This window comes from Cynara cardunculus (assembly GCF_001531365.2).
Source record: "Cynara cardunculus var. scolymus isolate 2C chromosome LG 13, CcrdV1, whole genome shotgun sequence".
In the NCBI taxonomy this organism is placed as follows: Eukaryota; Viridiplantae; Streptophyta; class Magnoliopsida; order Asterales; family Asteraceae; genus Cynara; species Cynara cardunculus.
The window spans coordinates 39758939-39782141 of NC_037540.1; the positions used below are offsets into that span (position 1 = coordinate 39758939).

A 23203-nucleotide genomic window follows, 5' to 3' on the forward strand; every position below is an offset into this window, starting at 1 on the left:
AAATGAACTCTCATCATTTCTATAAATATCTCAATTAATTGGGTTGCAAGGGTTGTACAAATACACAAGGTTGTAAAAGAAATATACCCCCCCCCCACACACACACACACACATATATATATATATATAGAAAGGTTAATTTGAGAAGTGTAAGTATTTGAGAAGTAAAGAAGTGATCTTAGACCTTCATCAGTAAAGAAGTGATCTTAGACCTTCATCTGGTTAATATTTACGACTTTGACTATAAAGCACCGAGTAATTCCTCGCATTGATATGCAAAAGATAGAGGGGTCGTTTCGTAACTTTTACAAATAGACAAACAAGTTCATATATGAACCCGTGTGATTCATATATGAATTATATGTTCATATGTGAATCACAATGATTAATATGTGAATCAGTTAATTAGTTTATATATGAATCACACGGATTCATATGTGTGTCAATTAAAATAGTTCATATCTGAATTACACATGAACATATAATTCATATATGAATCACACGGGTTCACATATAAACCCGTTTGGCGTCTATTTATAAAAGTTACAAAACTACCCATCTATTTTTCGCATAGTCATAAATTTTGACCAGTCACGAGTCAAATATGATCTTGACCGTATGAAGGCCTAGAATCATTATTTTACTTCTCAAATATTTACCACTTCTCAAAATAACATATGACTATACGCACACACATATATATAAAGGGAGGTGTAAAGTAACCAAATAGGAGAACATGAAAACGGTTAAATCACATGCAATTTTATACTAATGGTCAACACAAGGGTGTGAAGGCGACGTGGCCTGCGACCGTTTTCTTATTATCTTATTTGGTTACTAATCTTGTATTAACCTAACACACACTCTCTCTATACACACACACACGCACACACACACACACACACACATATATATATATATATATATATATATATATATATATATATATATATTATAAAGCTTCTACCCTTGTTTTTAGAATCCCAACTTCAAGTTCCATAGTTTTAAAGCTACATGTTTAAACACCAACACATTAGTGAATAATTAATTTATAAACATGTTAGACTACAATAAAATTGGGTGTTTGTATTTACTGAGTTTATCAGAGCTGATTTTCTACAGACATAATTTATCGGACGGACACTCTTTCGAAAAGAAATCGGGTTTATAGGAAGCTACCAATAAATAAATATCTTAATAGACCACTTAATAAGACATAATTTATAGAACAAAGTAATAAAGCGTTCAATTTAAAGGTGTTGAAATAAATTTATATGACGTTTTTTGGCGTCTTAACGAGTTTTTAGGATGTTTTTGGGTATTTTAACAAGTTTTTTAGAACACTTGTAATATAAAACGTCAGATTAGCCATTTTATAAAAGTGTCCTATAAACTCATATTTTTATAGGACATCAGTGTCTATAAAATAGCTAATATGACCTTTTTTTTTTGTAAATGTGTTCTAGCAAACTTGTTACGACGACCAAAAACGTCCTATAATTTTTTTTGATTAACCTGCGCGCACAGGTAGTCGCCCTGGGGATTTTTATTCCTCCTTGGTTTGAACATGGGACCTCCGGGTACTTTTTACCTTTGGAGTCAAGCTCAAACTAATCGTGCACCACCCTTGTGGTTCGTACTATAAACTTATTACAACATCTTTAGATAGAATATTTTATTTTTGGGTCCTAGAAATTACGTCATCTAAAGTGGTCTATTAAGACGCTTATTTATTGGTGACGTCCTACAGATCCAATTTTATTATAATGGTTCAAATACAAGATAAACATTAAACCTTGTTACTGGGACAAATTACTACATCAAAACATAATAAAATTTTAAATTAAAGAATTTATACAAAAATAAATTTAAATTTAAATTTAAATTTGGTATTGGACCACCCTTACTACACCAATACCATGCTAACAAACAAGTACATTCAGTATCTGCCTACTGTTGTTGCTTTGGATGCTGCTGATATGCTACTGTCGTTATCCTGCTGCTATTTGAAACATCATTTCTTTTGAAAATGGAACCACTTGTATTATATCAGTTACATTAGTGCTGGTATGATTAAAACAGATCAAAAGATGAGTAACGTTGCATTTCATATCGCGAAGAGGGTGGTACAAAAGGAGCGGGTGAGAACCCTTTGTAGACGCACCCTCAGAAACGCTCGCGGTCGGGCTCTTCATCGTCATCTCGTTTACTCCAATGTACGTATCCCTCCTTTTCGTTTGTTTACATTTGTGTGTTTGATTTAATTTTGGTCGGTTTTTTGTCGTAAAACATGCATGCAGGTTGATGTAGTTCATGAGAGATTCCATGCAAACAAGCATACGGTTCGTTTATCTTACTTTTTAGTTATACATTACCCCCCCCCCCCATTTTTTAATTTATTATTTCTATCGGATGTCCAGGATGATGTAGATACTAACGGTCGGATGATCGTTGACGGTAAGGCAAAATACGGTAAGTGGCAGCACAACGATCGTTATGTTGGTAAGTAGCCTATCGGTAAATCGAAGTTGGGATCTAATGAGTCTTTTATAGTGACGTACATGACTTGAAACTTATATGTATATAGGGAAATATTTCGATAAAAAGGCAAAAAGGTTTACGATCGTTGTTGTAAACATAAGAATATACTATTCATATGTGAATTATTGGTAAACCTGAAAAATATCAAGCGTGTGTGAACCTATGTTTGGTTACTATCCTTTTTATGAATTAATTATTCTCATGTGAATATGCATACGTGAATCTATGTTTCCTTTTACCACCGATTCACATGTTTCTGCATTTTCAACCTTTTTGTCTTTCTTATTTGAACCGTTTGTGGGTAATTCAGTTTCGGAAACCATTTTGGCTTGTGTGTGTATCAAACGAGAACAGTGTTAAAATAAGAAAATTACGGGAATGGACAAATCATATTAGAGTTCGAGTGATATCCCATGTGATTATGGAACGGAAGGGGTGTGTGGACGACTTGGACCGGTTTGTAGGTCACGCAAATCACATGTGATTTTATACGTGATTTTCGTGTAAAATCACGGGATTTGATTGTTATTGTGTTTTCTTATTTAGTTATCATTCTCGTTTGAACCTGACTATATATATATATATATATGTATGTATGTATGTATGTAGCAAAGGTTATCTTAAGTAAAAAAGTAATTCTAGTTCTTCATATGGTCAATGTTGGTTTTGCTGATCAATAATTGCAGCTTTGAATGGTGAATAATTATGACTTTAACCGGTCAAAAATTGCGGCTATACAAAAAATAGAAAGGATTGTTTTGTAACTTTTACAAATAGGCGGCAAACAGGTTCGTATGTGAACCTATGTGATTCACATATGAACTATATATTCATATGTGAACTCGTGTAATTCACACATGCACCATTTTAAGTAATTCACATATGAATTGATTAACTGATTCATATATGAACACTTGTGATTTACATATGAACTAATTAACCGATTCACATATGAACTAATTAACGTGTCACATATGAACATATAGTTCATATGTATATCACATGAGTTCATATATGAACCCCTTTAAAGCCTATTTATAAAAAGTTATGAAACTACTTATCTATCTTCTGCATATACATGCAAGAAATTATCCGATATTTTACGATTAAAGCCATAAATATTAACCAAATAAAAGATTAGAATATTTTTTTATTTCTCAAAATAAAATAAGATTTTGTTGAAGGCCTCCTCCCCGTACATTTTCAGCCTCGTTTTTGTATATTTATTTATTAAGGTCCACAAAGCATAATCTATAGGCTCTGGATGATGTGGATATTTCAATCTAGTATTATATAAATCATAAAATTTTATTTATTATAATTTAAATATTTATAAAAAATATTAAAGTTTATTAATTACGATATCTATTTAAGAGAATAAGTAAACGGTCGAATCATATGTGATCTTACACTAACATCACGTACTAAATCACATGTGATTCACGCGACTTTACCCCGCGAACTGAAGACGCGGCCAAAGTCACCCGCACACCTTTTTTTGGCCGTTAATGTAAAATCATATGTGATTTTGCATGTGAATTAACCATTTTCATGTTCACTTAATACTTAGCATTCTTGTTTAATCCTCACTCTATATATAGAGTCAGGTCTACAGAAAATTGCAAAAAAATGAAAAACTGAGGAACACCTCATTATGTTTCAAGATTGGCAGGTTAGATCAAAATAGGCACAACATATAAAATTTTGAAACTTTATATCGGTTGGGATTGACTTGCCCACTTAAGTCACGCCTTGAAAAACAGTCCCCATTGTGCTCCTAAAACTTAAGACTTGATCTCACCGTCACCGTCATCTGTCACACCTCACATTGTTTAGAACCTTGAAGTAGCCTATCGGTAAAATCAAGTTAAGATCTACTTAGTCTTGTATAAGTGTTAATTGTAGAGCAATCTTTAATTCGATTGTTACATCGAACAGTTCTACGGGCTCACGATGGCAGCAAATTTACTCGCAACCCGACACCATCATCGCGGGCAATCTTTACTTCTTTCATGAGTACGGTATCCGTCTTTAAGGAAAACATTAATGCTACACTTGATCGCAAATCCGGTGTGCCAATAAAACAAGTCGAAAAGAAGGATGAGGAAATTGCACCAATGGAAGAGGATGAGGCCGTGATACAATCCGTGATTTCCGGTAAAACGCCATCTTACTCGTTGGAATCGAAGCTTGGGGACTGCAAGCGTGCGGCTTTTATCAGAAGAGTGTCCTTGGAGAGGGTAACGGGCAAGTCTCTTGACGGTTTGCCGCTAGACGGGCTTGATTACGAATCCATATTGGGACAGTGTTGCGAAATGCCGGTTGGTTATATCCAAATACCTGTGGGTATTGTTGGCCCGATGTTGTTGGATGGAGAGGAGTTTTGGGTTCCGATGGCGACCACTGAAGGGTGTCTTGTGGCTAGCACGAACCGGGGTTGTAAGGCCACTTACACCTCCGGTGGAGCCACCAGCATCTTACTCAAGGATGGCATGACTCGAGCGCCGGTGGTCAGGTTCGGCACCGCCAGAAGGGCGGCCGATTTGAAGTTCTTCTTGGAGGAACCACGAAACTTCGAGACTCTTGCCTCGGTTTTTAACAAGTAAGATACTTCTAGTTTCTAGATAACTATACTAGGGGCTTGTTTACCAACACAAGCTATGTAAGCATTGACTGGGTAAGAGTACGGTCGGGTTCGACAGTAATAACTGACCGAGCAAGAGACCATTCCTTAGCTTACCACATCAGCATCTCGTTCCGCATTTTGGACCCGTCCACGATGCTGATCTGGCAAGTTCAGGGAGGGACTCTTACTTGATTAGTGATTAGTGTTGACCAAGACTGCACGCTTACCTAGTTAGAGCTTACCCGATTTGTGTAGCGCTGATATGTTTTTGCAACTTCTACTAGTATGAGTTGATTAATTTCGGTCGGATACGATGATTTGAAGATCGAGCCGATTCGGGAGGCTTCAGAATATCCGATCTTCAATTGCAGGGAAGAATCTATACATAAGGTTCACTTGCAGCACCGGTGATGCAATGGGGATGAACATGGTTTCGAAAGGCGTTCAAAACGTTTTGGATCATCTCAAGGCCGACTTCCCCGACATGGACGTCATTGGCATCTCCGGCAATTATTGTTCCGATAAGAAACCGGCGGCCGTGAATTGGATAGAGGGAAGAGGCAAATCGGTGGTTTGCGAGGCAATCATAAATGAAGAAATCGTAAAGAATGTGTTGAAGACGGATATAGCTTCGTTGGTGGAGTTGAACATGCTCAAGAACTTGGCCGGATCCGCCATGGCTGGTGCTCTCGGTGGGTTCAACGCCCACGCCAGTAACATCGTGTCAGCGGTGTACCTTGCCACCGGCCAAGATCCGGCCCAGAACATCGAAAGCTCCCACTGCATCACCATGATGGAAGCGGTGAACGACGGCAAAGACCTTCATGCGTCGGTAACCATGCCGTCAATCGAGGTTGGGACCGTGGGTGGTGGAACTCAGTTGGCTTCACAAGCGGCATGCCTTAACTTGCTGGGAGTTAAGGGTGCAAACAAAGAATCGGCTGGATCAAATGCACGACGGTTGGCTAAGGTGGTCGCCGCCGCGGTTCTAGCCGGAGAGTTGTCTCTCATGGCAGCACTCACGGCAGGGCAACTCGTCAAGAGCCACATGAAATACAACCGCTACAGCAAAGATGTTACAGCTGCCAAATCTTAATTAACCTTCTCGATCTCGATCGATAAAAGGCTACGCAAACTGCAGATCGAGCAATTACTTTGTCTCGTCATTTAGTTGAATAAAACTCTAATAATTACACATTCTAAAAACCGTATGATTTTTGTTTGAGCCGTGGACGTTTATTACACGTGTACCAATCAAATTTGCATCTCGACATTTAATATGTAGTTATCCATTTATATAACCCAACTTCAATACTCAAACCGAATCCATCTCATGTAGGGGCGGATCCAACCTTTAAGCACTAGAGGAAAGACCTCCGATCAAAAACCAAAAACCAAAAACCTTTGTTGACTAACTTAAATTTTCTATTTTCACCCTCGTTTTACATTTTCCCCTAGACCCATGTGGCCATAAGAAATAAAACTCACAATTTCCCCAAGTCGAAGATGGTGATGGTGATGGTGATGGAGATAAGTTACGGTGTTGATAAACTTAACCGAAACCTGCATAGTCGATGCACGACCCCGTTGTAATTATAAAAAGTTCGAGTCCGATAAAAAATCGGACCAGTAGTATACAATCCAGTTAGGGAAAATCACCTAAATGATCGGAATACATAAAACAATTAACAAAATAACTATCTTTTTATGTATTTTCAAACACGACCGATATTTTCACTAAAACATTTTGGCGAATTTTTGATTGTGTTATAAATGAGTCCATATGTCATAAAAATTAAAAAAAAAAAACCCTACATTTAAGAGGTGTATGAAATTGCTTATTTAAAATAACTTATGTTTTTTTACAAAAGTGTTTATTAACATATTATAAGTTAGAACGATTTAACTTCTTCAAAAACTTCTTATTACTGGTTTGGCTCAGGTAAGTTGTTTATCCAAACATTCAAAAATATTTATTAATAATGTCATATCAAAATAAGTCAATAAATTATTTTTATAAGCAATCCTAAACAACCCAAAAAAACCATATTTTTTACCATTTTCAAGGGGGTTTTGGTGAATCGACGAGAACTATTGAGAAGTGGGTCCACTTACAAGTTTTAAAATGAAATCTTTTTTTAACTTTTTAAATCGTTAATTCCGAAACCCCTTGAAATTGACGAAAATTTTGGTTTTTCTAATTAGATGCATGTAATTTTTTTTTTCACTTTTTATGAAATATGCAACGTTAAGAGATCGTTTATTTAAACATTTACTCAGTAAATACTTATTTGTAAAATTCAATACTATCGTTTACTTATTGAGTAAGATTTTAATCCACCAAAACGACATTGCATTATAACAATCTACTCGATAAGTGCTAAGGCCGCCATCACTTATCGAGTAAGACTCTTACTCCTTGTCTTCGTTCTTAACGGGTAGGATTTTTGGTACGTATCATATTCATCCGGTAAGATAATATAATTTGGATGCGTTTACCCGAGTAAACATTTGATAAAAGCCACTAAATAATCTATACTACATTAATAAGCATTTAGACCTATATCTTAAGTACAAATTTTAAAGCATAGAGTACCATTATTTTATGCAAGAATTCAAAAATCTCTTAATTACAAAATGTTTTGCATAATGTACAAGTTGTTTATGCAACACCAAATCCTAATTGGGTCAAACTTGCTTTCTCTTTACATACTTCTAAAATTTCCACATTGAGCCGCTTTCTTCTTCTTATCTATACTACATTGATAAGCATTTAGACCAAAAGTCTTAATTACAAGTTTGAAAGTATAAAGTACTATCAATTTATGCAAGAGATTCAAAAATCTCTTAAGTACAAACTATTATGCATAATGTACAAATCTTTAAAACATACCATTTGTTTGATTAAAGTTTCAGATTTAAATAAACCATATTTACATAAAAGTATGTTTGGTCTTTCCAAAATTATTTGACACTTTGTTTGTTTTCTATTTTGAACCTAAATTCAAACTCAAAATTCTTCTTTCTCTTGAAGTAACTGAAATTTAAAACAACAATATCAGAAAGGTTTTAGATCCTGCATGTACCTCACTCCAACCCTTCAACTTTATATGGGTTTATAAACTCGGTAATTATTTTTCTAATCGATCTTACTAATTTACTATATTAATCTTTAATTTTATATATTAATTAATTTATAAAATAACCGTACAAAGTGATGATTCGAAATTAAACCGGCGTTCGTAAGATGATTCGTAGTTAGATCAATAGTGGGTACCACAATAAGATATGAAGAATATGTCTAATGTGGTTCAAATGCAAACACGATGATTCATCCACCATTGTTGTCCACAACCACCACCACCTCCACCTCCACCTCCAAAACATCAGCTTCTTCCCACTCTATTCCAAATATTTGTCGTAATTACACTTTTCAAATACAATGGAGGTCTATGGAGCTTCTGCTTTGGCTTCGATTAGCTCAATTTCTCCATCTCTTCACTCTTCTCATCAACCTACTTCGGTACCGTCTTCTTTAGTTATTGCGATTTGTGTTTTACGTTGTTGAAATTGATGTGTTAGGGTTAATTCGTTTGTTTTTCAGGTGTGTGGATTCAGAAGAGTTAGGGTTTGGTGTGTTAAAACCGACGTCAATGGCTCTTCTCAATCTCTTAAGGTGAGTTCAGTTTTGTTTCTTTAATTTCCTCCCAAATGTTCATGAAACGAATGTATTAAAAAAATGCGTCGATTTTCAAGTGTTCTGAAGAGAATCGAAGGAGATGATGCTTCAATTGAAGTGGTTGATTGAATTGTTAATGCACCAAGTCCTCTAAAATTAAAAGTATTAGATAGATGAGTGGACAAACAATTATGTTATACTCCCTCTTTCAAAAGTATGGAGCTATATGTTGACACTGAAATATCATTTGCAGGTTTAATGGTTGTGGATTCTTAACTTTTTCAGAAGTTTCTTGCATAAAATCGCAGAAAGTTCTTGTTATGCAAATGATGTTTTCCCTTTTCTGCAAAATTTCAAGCTAAAGGAATCTTTCACCCACAATAATCCTTGCAAAATATTACTCGTATTGATGTTTGTCCACAAGATTACCCTTTCATTATGGAGTGCTATTTTATAGATTTTACTTGGAATTGAAACTTTATCATGTGCTATGTATCTTGTCAAACATTACAATACCTTTTTGTGCCATGGATGGAGTATCTCTTATTTGAATTGGTGTAAGTTGGTAACCTTATTTATTTCTACATTGATTTCGGGAAATACTAGATTTTGACATAGAAGACAAATATGTGACCCATCCCCTTGCATGTGAAAAAGCTTTTTATTGATGTGTCTACCTAAGCCAAAGAAAGGGAAAATTGCGCATCTTGATTTAGTTTTCATTCTCTTGACATATCTTTCATAGAGTTGTACCGTCATATGAGCTTAATTAGTTAAGTTATAAGAGAAGAAATGCCGGCCTTAATGGAAAATAAATTGCCATTCAGTCCTCAGCAGTGTCACCACTGGTTGGGCTACTCAAATTATAAGGGGTTTATTCATAAGCAGGAAGGGTTTTTGGTTGCGATAATTTCACATTTAGTTACATTCAATGACAATCATGTGAGGCTTGAAAATAAATAAAGTTTGGGGCTGAAGGGAGTAGGGGGGAGGCTGACCCCCTCCCCCCAAAACAAAAAAAAACAAAAAAATTGCTGGCCAAATGCCTTTAAAGAAAATGAAGTAGACCACAACAGACTTCTCACCCACCCCCATCCCCCAACTTTATTATTCATTTATTTATTTATCAATAATCAATTGATGTAATGATGTTGTTTATTAATTATTTGTTTTGTTTATTGGTTAATTGAATGTGATTTTGTGAATGTTGATGTTCGGACTTGGGATGTTGTAATTCGTTTTGAAATGTTAACTGTAATTTCTTTTATTCCTTCTTTGTTCGTTGCTCTTCCAAATCATGAGCCTTTATTAAGTTGTTCGTATACAATATCTATTATTGTTATTTTACAACAAAGTATAACCCCGAAAGGGCGGACCCCCTAACTTCGATTCCTAGTTCCGCCCCCTGTATATTGCCCTGATTAAATAAAAAACCAGCCATAATTATATAAAACCATGGCCAGCTATTTTGACACAAACTTGGTTTTTGATGGTGGAAAACTCATCTACACTGGTGTTTGTCAGGGAAACCAGATGACAGTATCTATAACAGGGGCTACAGGTTTTATAGGGCAAAGATTGGTGCAAAGGCTCCATGAAGGTATAAATATTCCATCAAGCTACTCTCGTAACGATCAAGTTTGTTATCCACTATGTATCTAATCTGTCATAGGATGCAATGTTTTAATGGATCAGTTTAAGTATTTAACTGATGTTTTCTTTTATGTTATATACATATGGCCATCTATTCATACACTTAATAAAGAAAAGGAAAGTTCCAAACAAATCTCTTTCTAATTGATTACATGTCAAGTATTTTACATTTTAAGAGGGGAAATGGTTCAAAATATACACCATTTTCTACAACTTCTCCCACATAGAATTATGACTTTTGCCCAATGGAATGAGATCTTAGTGATGGAAGCCTGAAAATGTGTGGCATTGTTACAAAAAGATAGGGCAGGTCGGCTGACCAAGTTAAGCCCAACTGTTAGTAGTAAGTCAAAATCAAACATTTTAATATAGCTTAATCAATCAAGCTAAAAACCCATTAAGCTTATTAAGCCAAAATTAAACACCCTCTAAGTTTGTGATACGATTCTCAAATAGTTGTGCTAGCTTCAGCATCTTTAGAAGCATCACTTCAATCAAATAGAATCTGGCTTGAAGGTTGATTTTTTTCCTTTTATCTATGATTAATGATCATTAGTTAATACCCAATCAACCAAATTAGTGAGAGAGACTAAGGGGCCATTTACCAAACACTTACCTGGTATCTGGTAAGATTTTAGTCAACAAAAAACGGCATCGTATGCAACAATTTACCCGGTAAGCACTAACCGTGGTAAGAGTCGTCGCCCTCACTTACCGGGTAAGGCTCTTGGTCCTTGCCTCGCTCTTACTGGGTAAGATTCTTGGTCCTTACCATATTCATCCGGTAAGGTAATGTGACTTGGTAGGCACTTACCCGGGTAAGCGTTTGGTAAATGGCCCCTAATTATTGTTAATTGATTTGATTGTTTTGGATTTACGTTATTCCACTGATGAACTATTATTTCCATGTAGGCAATTATGATTTATGGCTATATAACATCTTGCCTTGTGTGTTGTGTCATCATTTGTTGTGGGTTTTTTCCTGTGCTCATACATATGGAGATGTTTAGAGATCTTCTCTTTTAAAAGCTTGTGGATCTTGTTGTAGTTTCTGTTACAAATGAAATCTCCATGAGTCCCAACAATGAATTAATGCTTTGGTGAGCGAGAACTGTTTGATTGTCTGAATGGTCTTGAACTTAAGCCCTAAATATGAGAGTTCCCAAAATACTATGATGAGATATTAATCGTTAGTGGTCCTGCAGAGTTTGGAAGTAAAAAAAAGTGAAATTAGCATCATAATGAACATATCTTGTGAACTACAATGAAGCTATGAATAAGATAATCTATATTAGGCTTAGTGGGTTAATACATTTCCTGAGTTTGCGATTGCTCTTACATAATAACCTTGTAATAGTTTTGATATGCTGTTTATGCCTTCAGTGTACCAGTGTGGCATGTTTCAACATCTTTTTAATATGCACCAATTTTTTTTTATTTTTTATTTTAGCTATGTTCAATCATGATATAAATCTAATTGAATCTTAATTGACTCCGGATTTGCAGATAACCATAGTATCTGTGTCTTGACTCGATCTAGATCTAAAGCGCAGTCCATTTTTCCGGGTAAGAAGGTAATGATTACTTGAGCTATGTATTATAAGAAACTGTTAAAGCTTTTCATGAAATCCCACTCATTCTGGAAAGTTCAACTTTGCATGAATAGTCGGTAACTCTGCCCTTTTTTGGACTACTGATTTTCATGTCCATTAGTTTCAGAATCTTTTACATTCTCCTACATAGCATGCACTTGTGTATCATTGATTTCTCTATTGTACTTGAAAAAAGTGAACGTCACACATTTTAAACGGAGTTTGTATTTTAACTTTGTGCTGATGTGGCAATTAAAAAAATGGGTGCTTGAGTTCACTAGCCATCCTACTTGGCACTTGGTTTCAAGATGATCATTATACTTGCAAAATCATAACAAAACTCTGTTGTTGAGAATATTCAACATTTTACCCAGAATTTAAAAAAATTCCGCATTACTTGCCTTGCAAAATAATAAATTTTGACCTTTTTTCTACATTGTACTTCAAGTCATAAAAGTTGGAACTATTTCTTACAATTTAGAACATTTCATGTTAATGAACATCTATTTGATAGAAAATGAGATATTTCCTGATAATCTAATAATTTTATTCCAATATATATAACTATTTAAGAAGTGAGTCAATCCTGAACTCGAATGTTATAAAATTAATATTTTCTATTAAATTTTAGAATTGCATTCTAATTGAAAAAGAGAAAATAGAATGGAGATGCTTTGAAAATGAAGAATTGTTACATGAAACAAGCCAACTAAGGTTTTGGTAGTAATTTCATTTGACAAAACCTATATTTGTAATGACTTGTACTTTAATCATTTTCAGCATATTTGTTCTTTCTTTCTTAACATAATTTCTATTTTAAGTATTTGATACATATTTTAATAGAATTATTTGATTATTAGAAGAATATCTAAAATATATTTAATAATAATAAAGAGTAAATTGGGTTTTCTTAATAAAAATGAGCATCAGTGTGCGTTCATATCCAGTAGGTTTCTTTTCTTATCTTTTTGCAAGTACAATATAACTTCGAAATCAAGTGCCAGCGACGATGTTATGGAAGTAGATTTAAATGCATTAACTCAAGATAAAAAGCTGTCCAAAGTTATGGAAGTTGATTTAAATGCATTAACTCAAGATAAAAAGCTGTCCAAAAAAGTTCACTTTCTTGAAGTACTATGTTCTTTCGGGGGTCTTTTCTTATCTTTTTGCAAGTACATAAAAAACTTTGAAATCAAGTGCCAGCGACGATGTTATGGAAGTTGATTTAAATGCATTAACTCAAGATAAAAAGCTGTCCAAAAAAGTTCACTTTCTTCGAGTACTATGTTCTTTGGGGGGTGTACGATTGTTGTTCTCAAAGCTAGTGCAAAGACAAGGTGAATAAGTCAATTACTCATATCTTTTGTGGGAAATTACAATATCACATTGTTTCTTGTTCATTCCTAGAAATCTTCCCTGACTTCATCCTCTTTTATTGCTTGTAGTCAAGGATTTTCCAGGCATTGTAATTGCCGAGGAACCCCAGTGGAAAGATTGCATTCAAGGGTCAACTGGTGTTGTAAACTTGGCTGGGTTGCCTATTAGTACAAGATGGTCCCCGGAGGTATGTAAACTGCTTAGTTATATTTTGATTTCTGATGTCTTTATAGTGGGCCACCATCAACATCATTTGTGGCTTTTAGACATGGTTGCTGCTTCACAGGTGCACATATTCATTTTGGTCAAGTTGGTGAGCAATTTGTAATAATTTATCATATAGTTCCATCATAATATCTATTTGAAAGTCGGAAGTTATTCACAAAAGATATTGTTTTGGTAGTTGGTGGTCAAAGTTTAATGGTTTAAAAGCTCACATTGTTGATAGTTTGAACAGCAGACCATAGTCAGCTACCACATGACTTTTAGAAACTAACTTCCTTTTGTCACGTGGAAGTCAGGTTTATAATTACCTCGAGAGGGTTTGATGTGGTGAACAAACAACATTAGGGTTGAAAGTGTATAGAGAAAAAATAGAATTTATTTTCAGATATTTTGTTTGTACAATGGCCAATAATTCCTACTTATAAGTACAAAGGAGTTTGGTACTCAGTACACTCTGTATAAAAGATAATGAATCAATCTCCATAAAATTGACTATGTTTTAAGCTAAACATGACCTCTTTTCTCCATATATTCGTATTTACTCCCTCTTTCTGGGAACAGGACCCATTGTATGTTTTTTCTTTGTCCCAATGATAGTCGTATCTCAAAATTAACATTAAGGTAATTTCATGTTCTTAAGTTACCCTTCATTTCTTATAGTTGGTAAAACATCATTTCATTAATTTTTATGTGATTAAATGCAAAGTTTTCTTTTCATTTGTGATGACATATAAATGGTTTCGCCTTTTCCCTGTAGAGAAAGTGTCTTAAAATGTCCGATATGCCTATGGGAATGTAGTAAGTTGACACATTGTCAGACTTGCTTCCGTACATCAATTAATTTACTATGTGCTACTGCAGATCAAGAAAGAGATCAAGCAAAGCAGGATCAGAGTCACCTCAAAGGTTAGATTTTGGTTTACATAAAAGAAGTCCACATAAAAGAAATAAGAGTTATCTCGATTTGAGTTGACCACTTAACATTTTTAATTTGTGGGTCCATGTATTTGATACTGAGAGAATGTGATTATGGGTCCCATGATACGAGGAGAGATGAAGATGGGACCCACAAAATGGAGAATGGGGAAGATGGTGTAAACGAATGAGCATTACATTTTCATCTTCTGTTTGACGATTTTTTCACTGACATGAAGGTTGTTGACTTGATAAATAACTCCCCAAGTGATGCAAGACCTACAGTTTTGGTTAGTGCAACAGCAGTGGGCTATTACGGTAAGGGCTTGATAGAATATTTTTTTTGTAGTTTATCTTGTAAAAGAGTTGGTATGCTTTTCTGGCATCATCCAATTATAAATCCAAACTAAGAATAATGTCTTGCCCTTGCTTTCTTAATGAACTGTTGTATAATTTATTAGACTTGAGCATTTTTGCTTGAATATAAAGAAGTTACTATTTTTGTCAAAGTCAGTGTGGTGTGTGTGTGCGTGTGCTTGTGCATGTGTTACCATGTTACTTCCTCCGTCCCAAAATAGGTGTTTGCATTTCTATTATAATGTGTCCCAAAATAAGTGCCTACTTTCAAACATATGTGCCTACTTTCCAATTCTACCCGTAATTATGAGATGGAGAAATTCATTACTCCCTCTATTATTAAGGGTAAAATTGTCATTTATCAATTAATAAGCGTAATATTATACGTTTCTAAGACTCTTGCCTTTTTCATTCTGAACATTTATTTTGGGACTAAGGGAGTAAAAAATGAGGTTAATGAGTGGGAATAAGCTGTTGTGCATTATTCATGTTTAATTATTTTTTTGACTCAGGTACTAGTGAAACTCAAGTGTTTGATGAACGAAGCCCTTCTGGGAATGATTATCTAGCTGAGGTTAAAAAAGGGACCCTTTTAATTCGGATGTTAGCAAAAAATTGACGGGTTCTAATGGATTTGTACTAGTAGTGATTGTTTACCTAAGTAGTTAGTAACTAGATGTTATGTATCATCAGGTTTGCAGAGAATGGGAAGGTACAGCACTTGGAGTTGATAAGGATGTTAGGCTCTCCCTTATTCGTATCGGCGTGGTTCTCGGCAAAGATGGTGGTGCTTTAGGTTTGTTACATGATGTGAATCACTTTCTGTTTGCTTTTTGCAAGCCGGGGGTCTTCTCGAAACGAGTCTCTCTGTCTCTTGGGACAGAGGTAACGTCTGCATACATCTTACCCCCAGGCCCTACCTCCTGGTGGGATATATTGGTTTGTTTTGTTTGGTTTACTTTCCACGGTTCACATTGAAGAACTCTTGAGAATAAATCCAAAAAGAACATCCTTGTTAATAACCATTCAAATTCAAGAAAAAAACAAGGAGGGGAAGAACACCCTGTGCCTGTAATGAAGATATGCATTATGAATATGATGAGTTGATTGATTCGTAAACACTCGTTCTTGGGACTTTGCAGCTAAAATGATTCCCATCTTCATGATGTTTGCTGGAGGACCATTGGGCTCTGGAAAACAATGGTATGGTATTTAACTTCTGTGTATCCATGAGTATTGTTAGATGGTTAAAATTGCATTAGGATTTGATTCCACACTTTTCATAAAATTTATACTCCCTCCATCCCAAATAAGTGTCTACATTACTATTTTAGTTTGTCCCAAAATAAGTGTCCACTTTCAAGAGTAATGTCTACTTTCCCATTTTGCCCTTGATTGTGAGATGGAGAAAATTTCTCTCTCTATAATTAAAGGGTAAAATTGTCTTTTTGTTAATTAAAAAGTGTAATAATTATACTTTCCTAATATTGTGTGCCCTTCCATTGTGGATATTTATTTTGGGACGATGTGACGAAGGAAACAATTAATCGTATACTCCCCCCCTCCCCAAAATAGGTGTCCCAAAGTAAGTGTACACTTTCTTATTCTACCCTTAAGTATGAGATGGAGAAATTCATTACTCTGTGTTATTAAGAGTAAAATTGTTTTTTAATTAATTAAAAAGTGTAATAATTACATATTTCTAGAACTTTTTGCATTGTGGATGGGGTGAGTAATTGTTTTGATTATGTTTTATGCAATTATAAATCTTGGTTTCTTGATCAAAGAACTTGATGTTGCATAGAGCTAAGATGGTAGAGATGCAAAAATATGATTGCATTAAAAACAATGAAGTTTGGTTTAACATTTTTCTGTCTTGAAATGTTGTAGGTTTTCCTGGATTCATGTGGATGACTTGGTGAATCTTTTATGTGAAGCATTATCAAATCCATCTTATAAAGGTGAATATTCCCTCAAATACTATGTTTGGCTAACTAGCTGATAAACTATATGACAAAACAAACCCACCTAAAAGGAGATGTTGAAAATTTAATTGGAAATGTATAAGGGGTATAATTGGAAAATGCTACTTGAAGTAGCTTTTCAAAAAACTAGCTTATAAGCTGGTTTATAGCTAACCAAACGGGTTCTTTTAATAATATGAAACATTATATTTATCATATTCATAAAATGTGGAGAATGTGGGTTGTTTTATGGTATGGGGGTGGGATGTACGCAGTCCTGAACTCTATCCCAAATACCCCAAAAAGTAGAGCAGTTGTTTCTGTGGTTTTTTTTTAATGAAAAATTGACATAATAAATATGGAATACGTGGGTTCGGCTTTGATTTTTATCATCATCAATGTGTTGACCTCGAATACAATGTCAGGAGTTATCAACGGAACCGCACCAAACCCTGTTCGTCTAGCGGAGATGTGCGAACACCTGGGATCCGCCTTGGGCCGACCCTCATGGCTACCAGTGCCTGACTTAGCTCTCAAAGCAGTCCTTGGAGAAGGTGCTATAGTGGTAAGCATTTCACTACATTCTTCTTCCCCACGATATGCATTCCTAGGTTGTACTGTACAACCCAAACAGTCACCTGTAACTACCCTATGATATGTTTATGTTGGAGTCCATATCGGCTAGACTTGGATCTTATCTCCTCAATATATGTCGGAACCTCCCTTTTCTCCTCACGGGCTCTTTTGGAGAGTAATCTAATGGGTACCACATATTTCCACATGGTATGAGACCCAAAATCTACCAATCTAAGGACTCGACACTCTGGGATAATTTGTGCTTGTCTAGCCTCTGTTGAAGGGGGCATGTTGTCCAGAATATACGTTGGAACCTCCTCTCACTGTCTCTCTCAATGGCTCTTTTTGAGAGTAATTTAATGGGGTTGCACATATTCTCACATGGTATCAAAGCCAAAATTTACCACCCTAGAGACTCAACACTCTAGGACAATTTGTGCTCGTTTAGCCTCTATTGAAGCCGGCGTGTTGTCCACAATAATGTTGGAACCTCCATTCTCTCAAGGGCTTCTTTGGAGAGTAACCTAATAGGGTTTCACATATTCTCACATGGTATCAGAGCTGAAAAGTCTACCAATCTAGGGACTCAACACTCTACGACAATATGTGCTCATCTAGCCTCCGTCGAAGATCGCATGTTGTCCATTTTCTATACGTTGGAACTACTCTCCACTCGTCAATGACCTTTTTGGAAAGTAATCTATCGAGTTTCATATATTCTAATAGTTTTCAACGGGGTTTTGAACAGGTTTTGGAAGGACAAAGGGTGGTTCCTGTTAGGGCCAAAGAGTTGGGGTTCTCATACAAATATCCGTTTATCAAAGAAGCGTTGAAAGCCATTTTAGCCCAAAAAGTTGTAGTTTGAGATCGATATATCATCACCACATTTTTTATTGTTTCGGTGCCAATGCTACTCCATCTTCTTGCGTGGTGAGAAAACCTGATAAAACAAAAAGAGGTTTAACAGTAAATACGCACAATACGCAGCATCTTTGTCCGTATAATTGAAGGGTTCTTTTTGTATATTTATTTGGATTAGAAAAGTTACGTTTGTTCCAGAGGAAAACATAAAGATGTTGCAATTTTTTCCGAAAGATAAGTCGGATGTGATGTAACAAGATTATGATCCTCGTTACAAAACTCTTTCCGGACACTGAGGTTTGAACTTTTGACCTCAAGAAAGGTGGTTGTACCAATAAAGTGCAAATTGTGTCGGTAATCTTGTTGACATGATGCTACTACAAGTAATCGTATGGCGAATCTCTCATCATAACATGTTCCTTGTCGTGTTATTTACATGGACGTTAATGTATTTTTGGATCATTTACTATGTGTCGATAAACCATCGTATCAAATACAATCGTTGGTCGAGTTCTCTCTTTTAGAACTTCACAAGTTACATTCCACTTTTGAAGGATGATTTGAGGTGGGGAGTTTGGAATAGATCATTGTTAGAGCAACTCCAATGGTAGGTATATCAAGTATCAAGAAAATAGTGGTGATTTTAATGGGAGAGGGAATTCCGTTAGGAACCTAAAATTGATTAGGAACCTGAAAACTGTCGAATGCACGAAACGTGTCCTTCAGGATGAATATTCATCATGAATCACACTTTCATGACGTTATGGACGTGTTATTCATCATGAATCACACATTTATGACGAATGTGGACGTTTTATTCATCATGAATCACACATTCATGATGAATATGGACGTGTTATTTATCATGAATCATACATTCATGATGAATAGGTTACAACATTCATGATAAATAACTCGTCCATATTCCACTAAGTTATTGGAATAACTTTTTACCATTGCAGAAAAAGGTAATTAAAAAACTTCTATGAAAAGGTTAAGACTTCCACAATCGGTTATTACCATCAGATCAATTTATATATACGTGTAAAAAAATTAATTATTAAATACAAAAAGCTTTTGAAAAAGGTTGGTTGCATTGGAGATCGTTTTTAAAGATGGGTTTTTGGTAGATAGATTCAGTGGAAAGATGATTTCGCAAAAGTAAAAAGTCTTTAATAGGTCATGTAGTGTCGATGCTCTTAGTTTTGACTTTTGTTGTTGTACTTGTAATTGTCAATATTGCATTTGATGGATTTTATCATACATGTTGCTTGTTTATGTACACTTTCACCTGTAACATACTCGTTTTTTTATTTTTATTTTTTCATTTTATAAGACAAAGGTTTTCATGAAAATGATCTTATATATATATATATATATATATATATGGAAATTTATAAAAATAACCGGTTTACACAACCCTTTGCCATAAAATAACCACATTTTAGAGGTTTTACCAGAATGACCATACGGGGGCGATCCGTACACTATGGGGGCGAACCCCCCTTAAGTCTTAAAAAAAAATTACTCTCAAAAGTCGAGATTACTGTTCATTCATCGTTGACCGTGTTTTGACCTCGCCCCCGGGGCGATCCGTACTGTATGGGGGGCGATCCGAGTAAAAAAAATTGATTTTTTTTCTAATACTAATTTCACTATAAATACCAACTTCCTACTTCATAATTTTTCACACCTTTCCTTCCATTTCTCTTCTCATATATTTTACTCTCACAACCCTTAACCCATTAAACACAATAAACCATCACAACCTTTAACCCACTAAACACAATCAACCATCACAAAACATGAAATCACGTCAAAGTGATAATGTTYGTGTGTATCTTCGAAGTGGCGGTTTATTCCAAGATATAAATGGTGTTTTAGAGTACCTTCCGAGGTCAAACGCACGGTCAACAAGGAATAAACAGTAAATTTTTTTTAAGACTTAAGGGGGGATCGCCCCCATAGTGTACGGATCACCCCCGGGGGCGATCCGTGTGGTCATTCCGGTAAAACCTCTAAAATGTGGTTATTTCGTGGCAAAGGGTTGTATAAACCGGTTATTTTTATAAATTCCCCATATATATATATATATATATATATATTCTACCCCTTGACGAATTTACTAGGTTGGTCTGTTTACTTGTACTTTGAATAGTATCAGTGGCGGACCCAAAAAATTTTACTGAGCGGATGCACCTTTAAATGTCCATAAAGTTGATCGATGTGTTTTTAATCGAATTCCATCTTTGGGGGGTTTTTTTAAAGTTTTTTGGTTGATTTCGAGGGATTTTTTAAGTTTTTGATTGATTTCGAGAGATTTTTTTGGTTTTTTTCGAGAGAATTTTTCGATTTCTTTTTATTGATTTCAGCATATGTGCACCTTTAACCTTCAAAGACACTAATATCTCGTAGCACACCCCAAACTTTAGCGGGTGCACCTTACGTAACCAAAAAAAATTCCTACTTACAAATTAAGGTTGAGTGGTTGCACAGGACCTCAATCCCGTCAAGGTAGGTTCGTCCTGAATAGTATAATTTTTTTTAATTTATCACTAAATATAATAAAGAAAAAAATGTATAGGAAGGGTACGTATCCACCTATAATGAATTTCATACGTAGATATGATAAAATCGAATCGAGGAAAATGAGTACAATATGTAGCACATCTCGTCATTGAAATGAAACAAGATACGGTTGACCTACAATCGGTTCGATGCTTATTTGCGAAAAACGGTTCAACCAACATTAAAATAAAATCTAGAATGTCAAAAGTCTTTTAGGGGTCGTTTACCTGAACATTTATCCGATAAACATTTAATTGTAAAATTCAATGTTATCGTTTATTTACTGGGTAAGATTTTAGTCTACTAAAACGACATTGTATGTAACAACTTACCCGGTAAGAATTGTCGTCATCACTTACAGGGTAAGACTCTCGATTCATGACTTCGCTGTTACTTACCAGATAAAATTCTTGGTTCTTACCATATTTATCTGATAAGGTAATGTGACTTGGTAAACGTTTACCCGACTTAAAATTCAAATTACTTGGAATAAGATATTTGAAACAAAATGGCTACCAAATGACGAATAGCCTCCCCAGAGACGTTCCAATCTTTTTGGAGGTCATGCTACATCCAAAACTTTTGATTACATTGCATAAATGAGATGACAAAAAATATATGTTAAAAATAAAAATGGACTAAACCTAAAACAATTAACAATCTGAAACTAAACCTAAATCATTAATGATTTGAACCTAAAACCAAATAATTAATGGTTTGAACCTAAATAATTTCTGCTATAATTTTACATATGTCGATAAAAAGATCCAACATGTAAATTTGAGCCCCAAAATTTCGAAGACCCTGTTTCAATTCTCACATTTAACATGCTAAGCGACGGACTGAGACTCCCACAATCGCATGATGTTGGAAGAGAAAAAACACATTGAAATATCCAACAACAACCGTAAGCACGTGATACGCAAGCGATTGATGCATATGTGCAGAGCTAGAAATTTAAAGAAAACGTGACGCTCATTGGTCAACAAGCCGGTTAAACCAATCCTTACCATTTACACATTTTTTTTAAATTGGTAATTGTCATAACCGGTTTTTATCCATCAATAAGGGTTGTTTACTTGCGGTTTAATTAGGCTTATTGGTCTTTCTGGCTTATTTGCACAACTCATTTGGGTTGTTTACTTACGGCTTATTCGCACAGAACATGGCTTAATTGCACAGATAGAAATGATGTGTTGCCCCTATTCAGTCACAAAAATGACACATCTACCCCTTATTTAAAACATCGTCTCATTCCCAAATGAGACACCCCATCGTCAACCTCTTTATGATTTTTTTTGTTTTGATGTTCAAATAATTAATATTGGAGGTAGATCGGTCATTTATGTTATTCAGACTGTTGGTTCAGTTAAAAAAAAAGTAAACAGCAACACTCATTTATTCAGACAGACAAATTTATCCGCAAAAAAAAAAATTATCCACACAAGACTTAATAAAAAATTTGGTAAACAACCCTTAATTCTTACAACTTTGCTGATTTTAGACCGATATCCAAGGTATGGTGTGGTTGACAAGGGTGTTAAAAAAAATGGGAAAACCAAAATTGAGAAAACGGATAACCAAAAGATACGGAAAGAAAGAAAAAAGCAAAAAAACCTGATATTCATGGGCCGGTTTCGGTTTTGAATTTTAGATACCCGTGGGTGCCAAACTGGATATAATGTATATATAATATAGAATATTTAACATTAAAGATTTATATATTTATTAACTCAAAGTTAAATAAGTAATTTTTTTACGTTTTCGTGTTAATCATTTCAGTGTATGAATAAATTCGGTGGTACGAATTATGAAAGCATGAAATAGTAGACATTAACCGTATAATGGATGTTTTTAAACAATTAAACTTATTTTAATTTGTAACGGGCTTTGATTATTTTTATTTATTTGTCATGTAATTGTTTTAAATATAATATTTCCGTACCATTTTTATATTTTAAAGATATTCTTTTATAAATTCAGGTAACCGTGAACCGAATCACAGGTAACCACCTTACTTCAGTTCGGTGCAACCTAGGGTTCGATTTTTGTTCAGGTACTGCATCATGTCCGGGTCTTAAGAACCTGCTACATAACCAGTTATAACGATTACGATTTTATTAGAAAGACCGTGTACGATTAGGACCAATTGTGAAATGAACGATAAAGTCAGGTCCTATGCCGAAGGACTAAACCATCTGCTTTCAATTATTCAACCACTAAGGGGTGTTTACGATTTGTTTCAGTTTGGTTAGTACATAAAATGTTA

The 23203-nt window shown here is 34.9% G+C and overlaps 2 protein-coding genes across 2 annotated transcripts; both read left to right on the forward strand.

Moving 5' to 3' along the window:
- Positions 1–2090: 2090 nt before the first annotated feature.
- On the forward strand, positions 2091–6263 carry LOC112525047 (3-hydroxy-3-methylglutaryl-coenzyme A reductase 3-like). The gene is made up of 5 exons (XM_025134987.1): positions 2091–2216; positions 2301–2342; positions 2421–2502; positions 4480–5143; positions 5492–6263. The coding sequence occupies exons 1-5, from the start codon at positions 2091–2093 to the stop codon at positions 6261–6263; spliced, it is 1686 nt and encodes a 561-aa protein (XP_024990755.1).
- A 2256-nt stretch (positions 6264–8519) lies between these two features.
- LOC112525829 (epimerase family protein SDR39U1 homolog, chloroplastic) lies at positions 8520–18542 on the forward strand. Its single transcript, XM_025136111.1, has 13 exons — positions 8520–8690; positions 8772–8843; positions 10371–10446; positions 12006–12065; positions 13537–13655; positions 14555–14599; positions 14848–14926; positions 15478–15539; positions 15659–15761; positions 16108–16168; positions 16856–16926; positions 17355–17494; positions 18254–18542. Exons 1-13 carry the CDS (start codon positions 8610–8612, stop codon positions 18368–18370), a joined length of 1086 nt encoding a protein of 361 aa, XP_024991879.1. The 5' UTR covers positions 8520–8609; the 3' UTR covers positions 18371–18542.
- Positions 18543–23203: the final 4661 nt, after the last annotated feature.

Excerpts from the sequence above, each read along its gene's own strand:
- LOC112525047 (XM_025134987.1), top strand. The coding sequence starts at position 2,091 with ATGAGTAACGTTGCATTTCATATCGCGAAGAGGGTGGTACAAAAGGAG. Across the intron at positions 2,217-2,300 it reads GTCATCTCGTTTACTCCAAT|GTTGATGTAGTTCATGAGAG; the intron begins GTACGTATCCCT and ends ACATGCATGCAG. Across the intron at positions 2,343-2,420 it reads TCCATGCAAACAAGCATACG|GATGATGTAGATACTAACGG; the intron begins GTTCGTTTATCT and ends TCGGATGTCCAG.
- LOC112525829 (XM_025136111.1), top strand. The coding sequence starts at position 8,610 with ATGGAGGTCTATGGAGCTTCTGCTTTGGCTTCGATTAGCTCAATTTCT. Across the intron at positions 10,447-12,005 it reads GGTGCAAAGGCTCCATGAAG|ATAACCATAGTATCTGTGTC; the intron begins GTATAAATATTC and ends CCGGATTTGCAG. Across the intron at positions 12,066-13,536 it reads AGCGCAGTCCATTTTTCCGG|TCAAGGATTTTCCAGGCATT; the intron begins GTAAGAAGGTAA and ends TATTGCTTGTAG.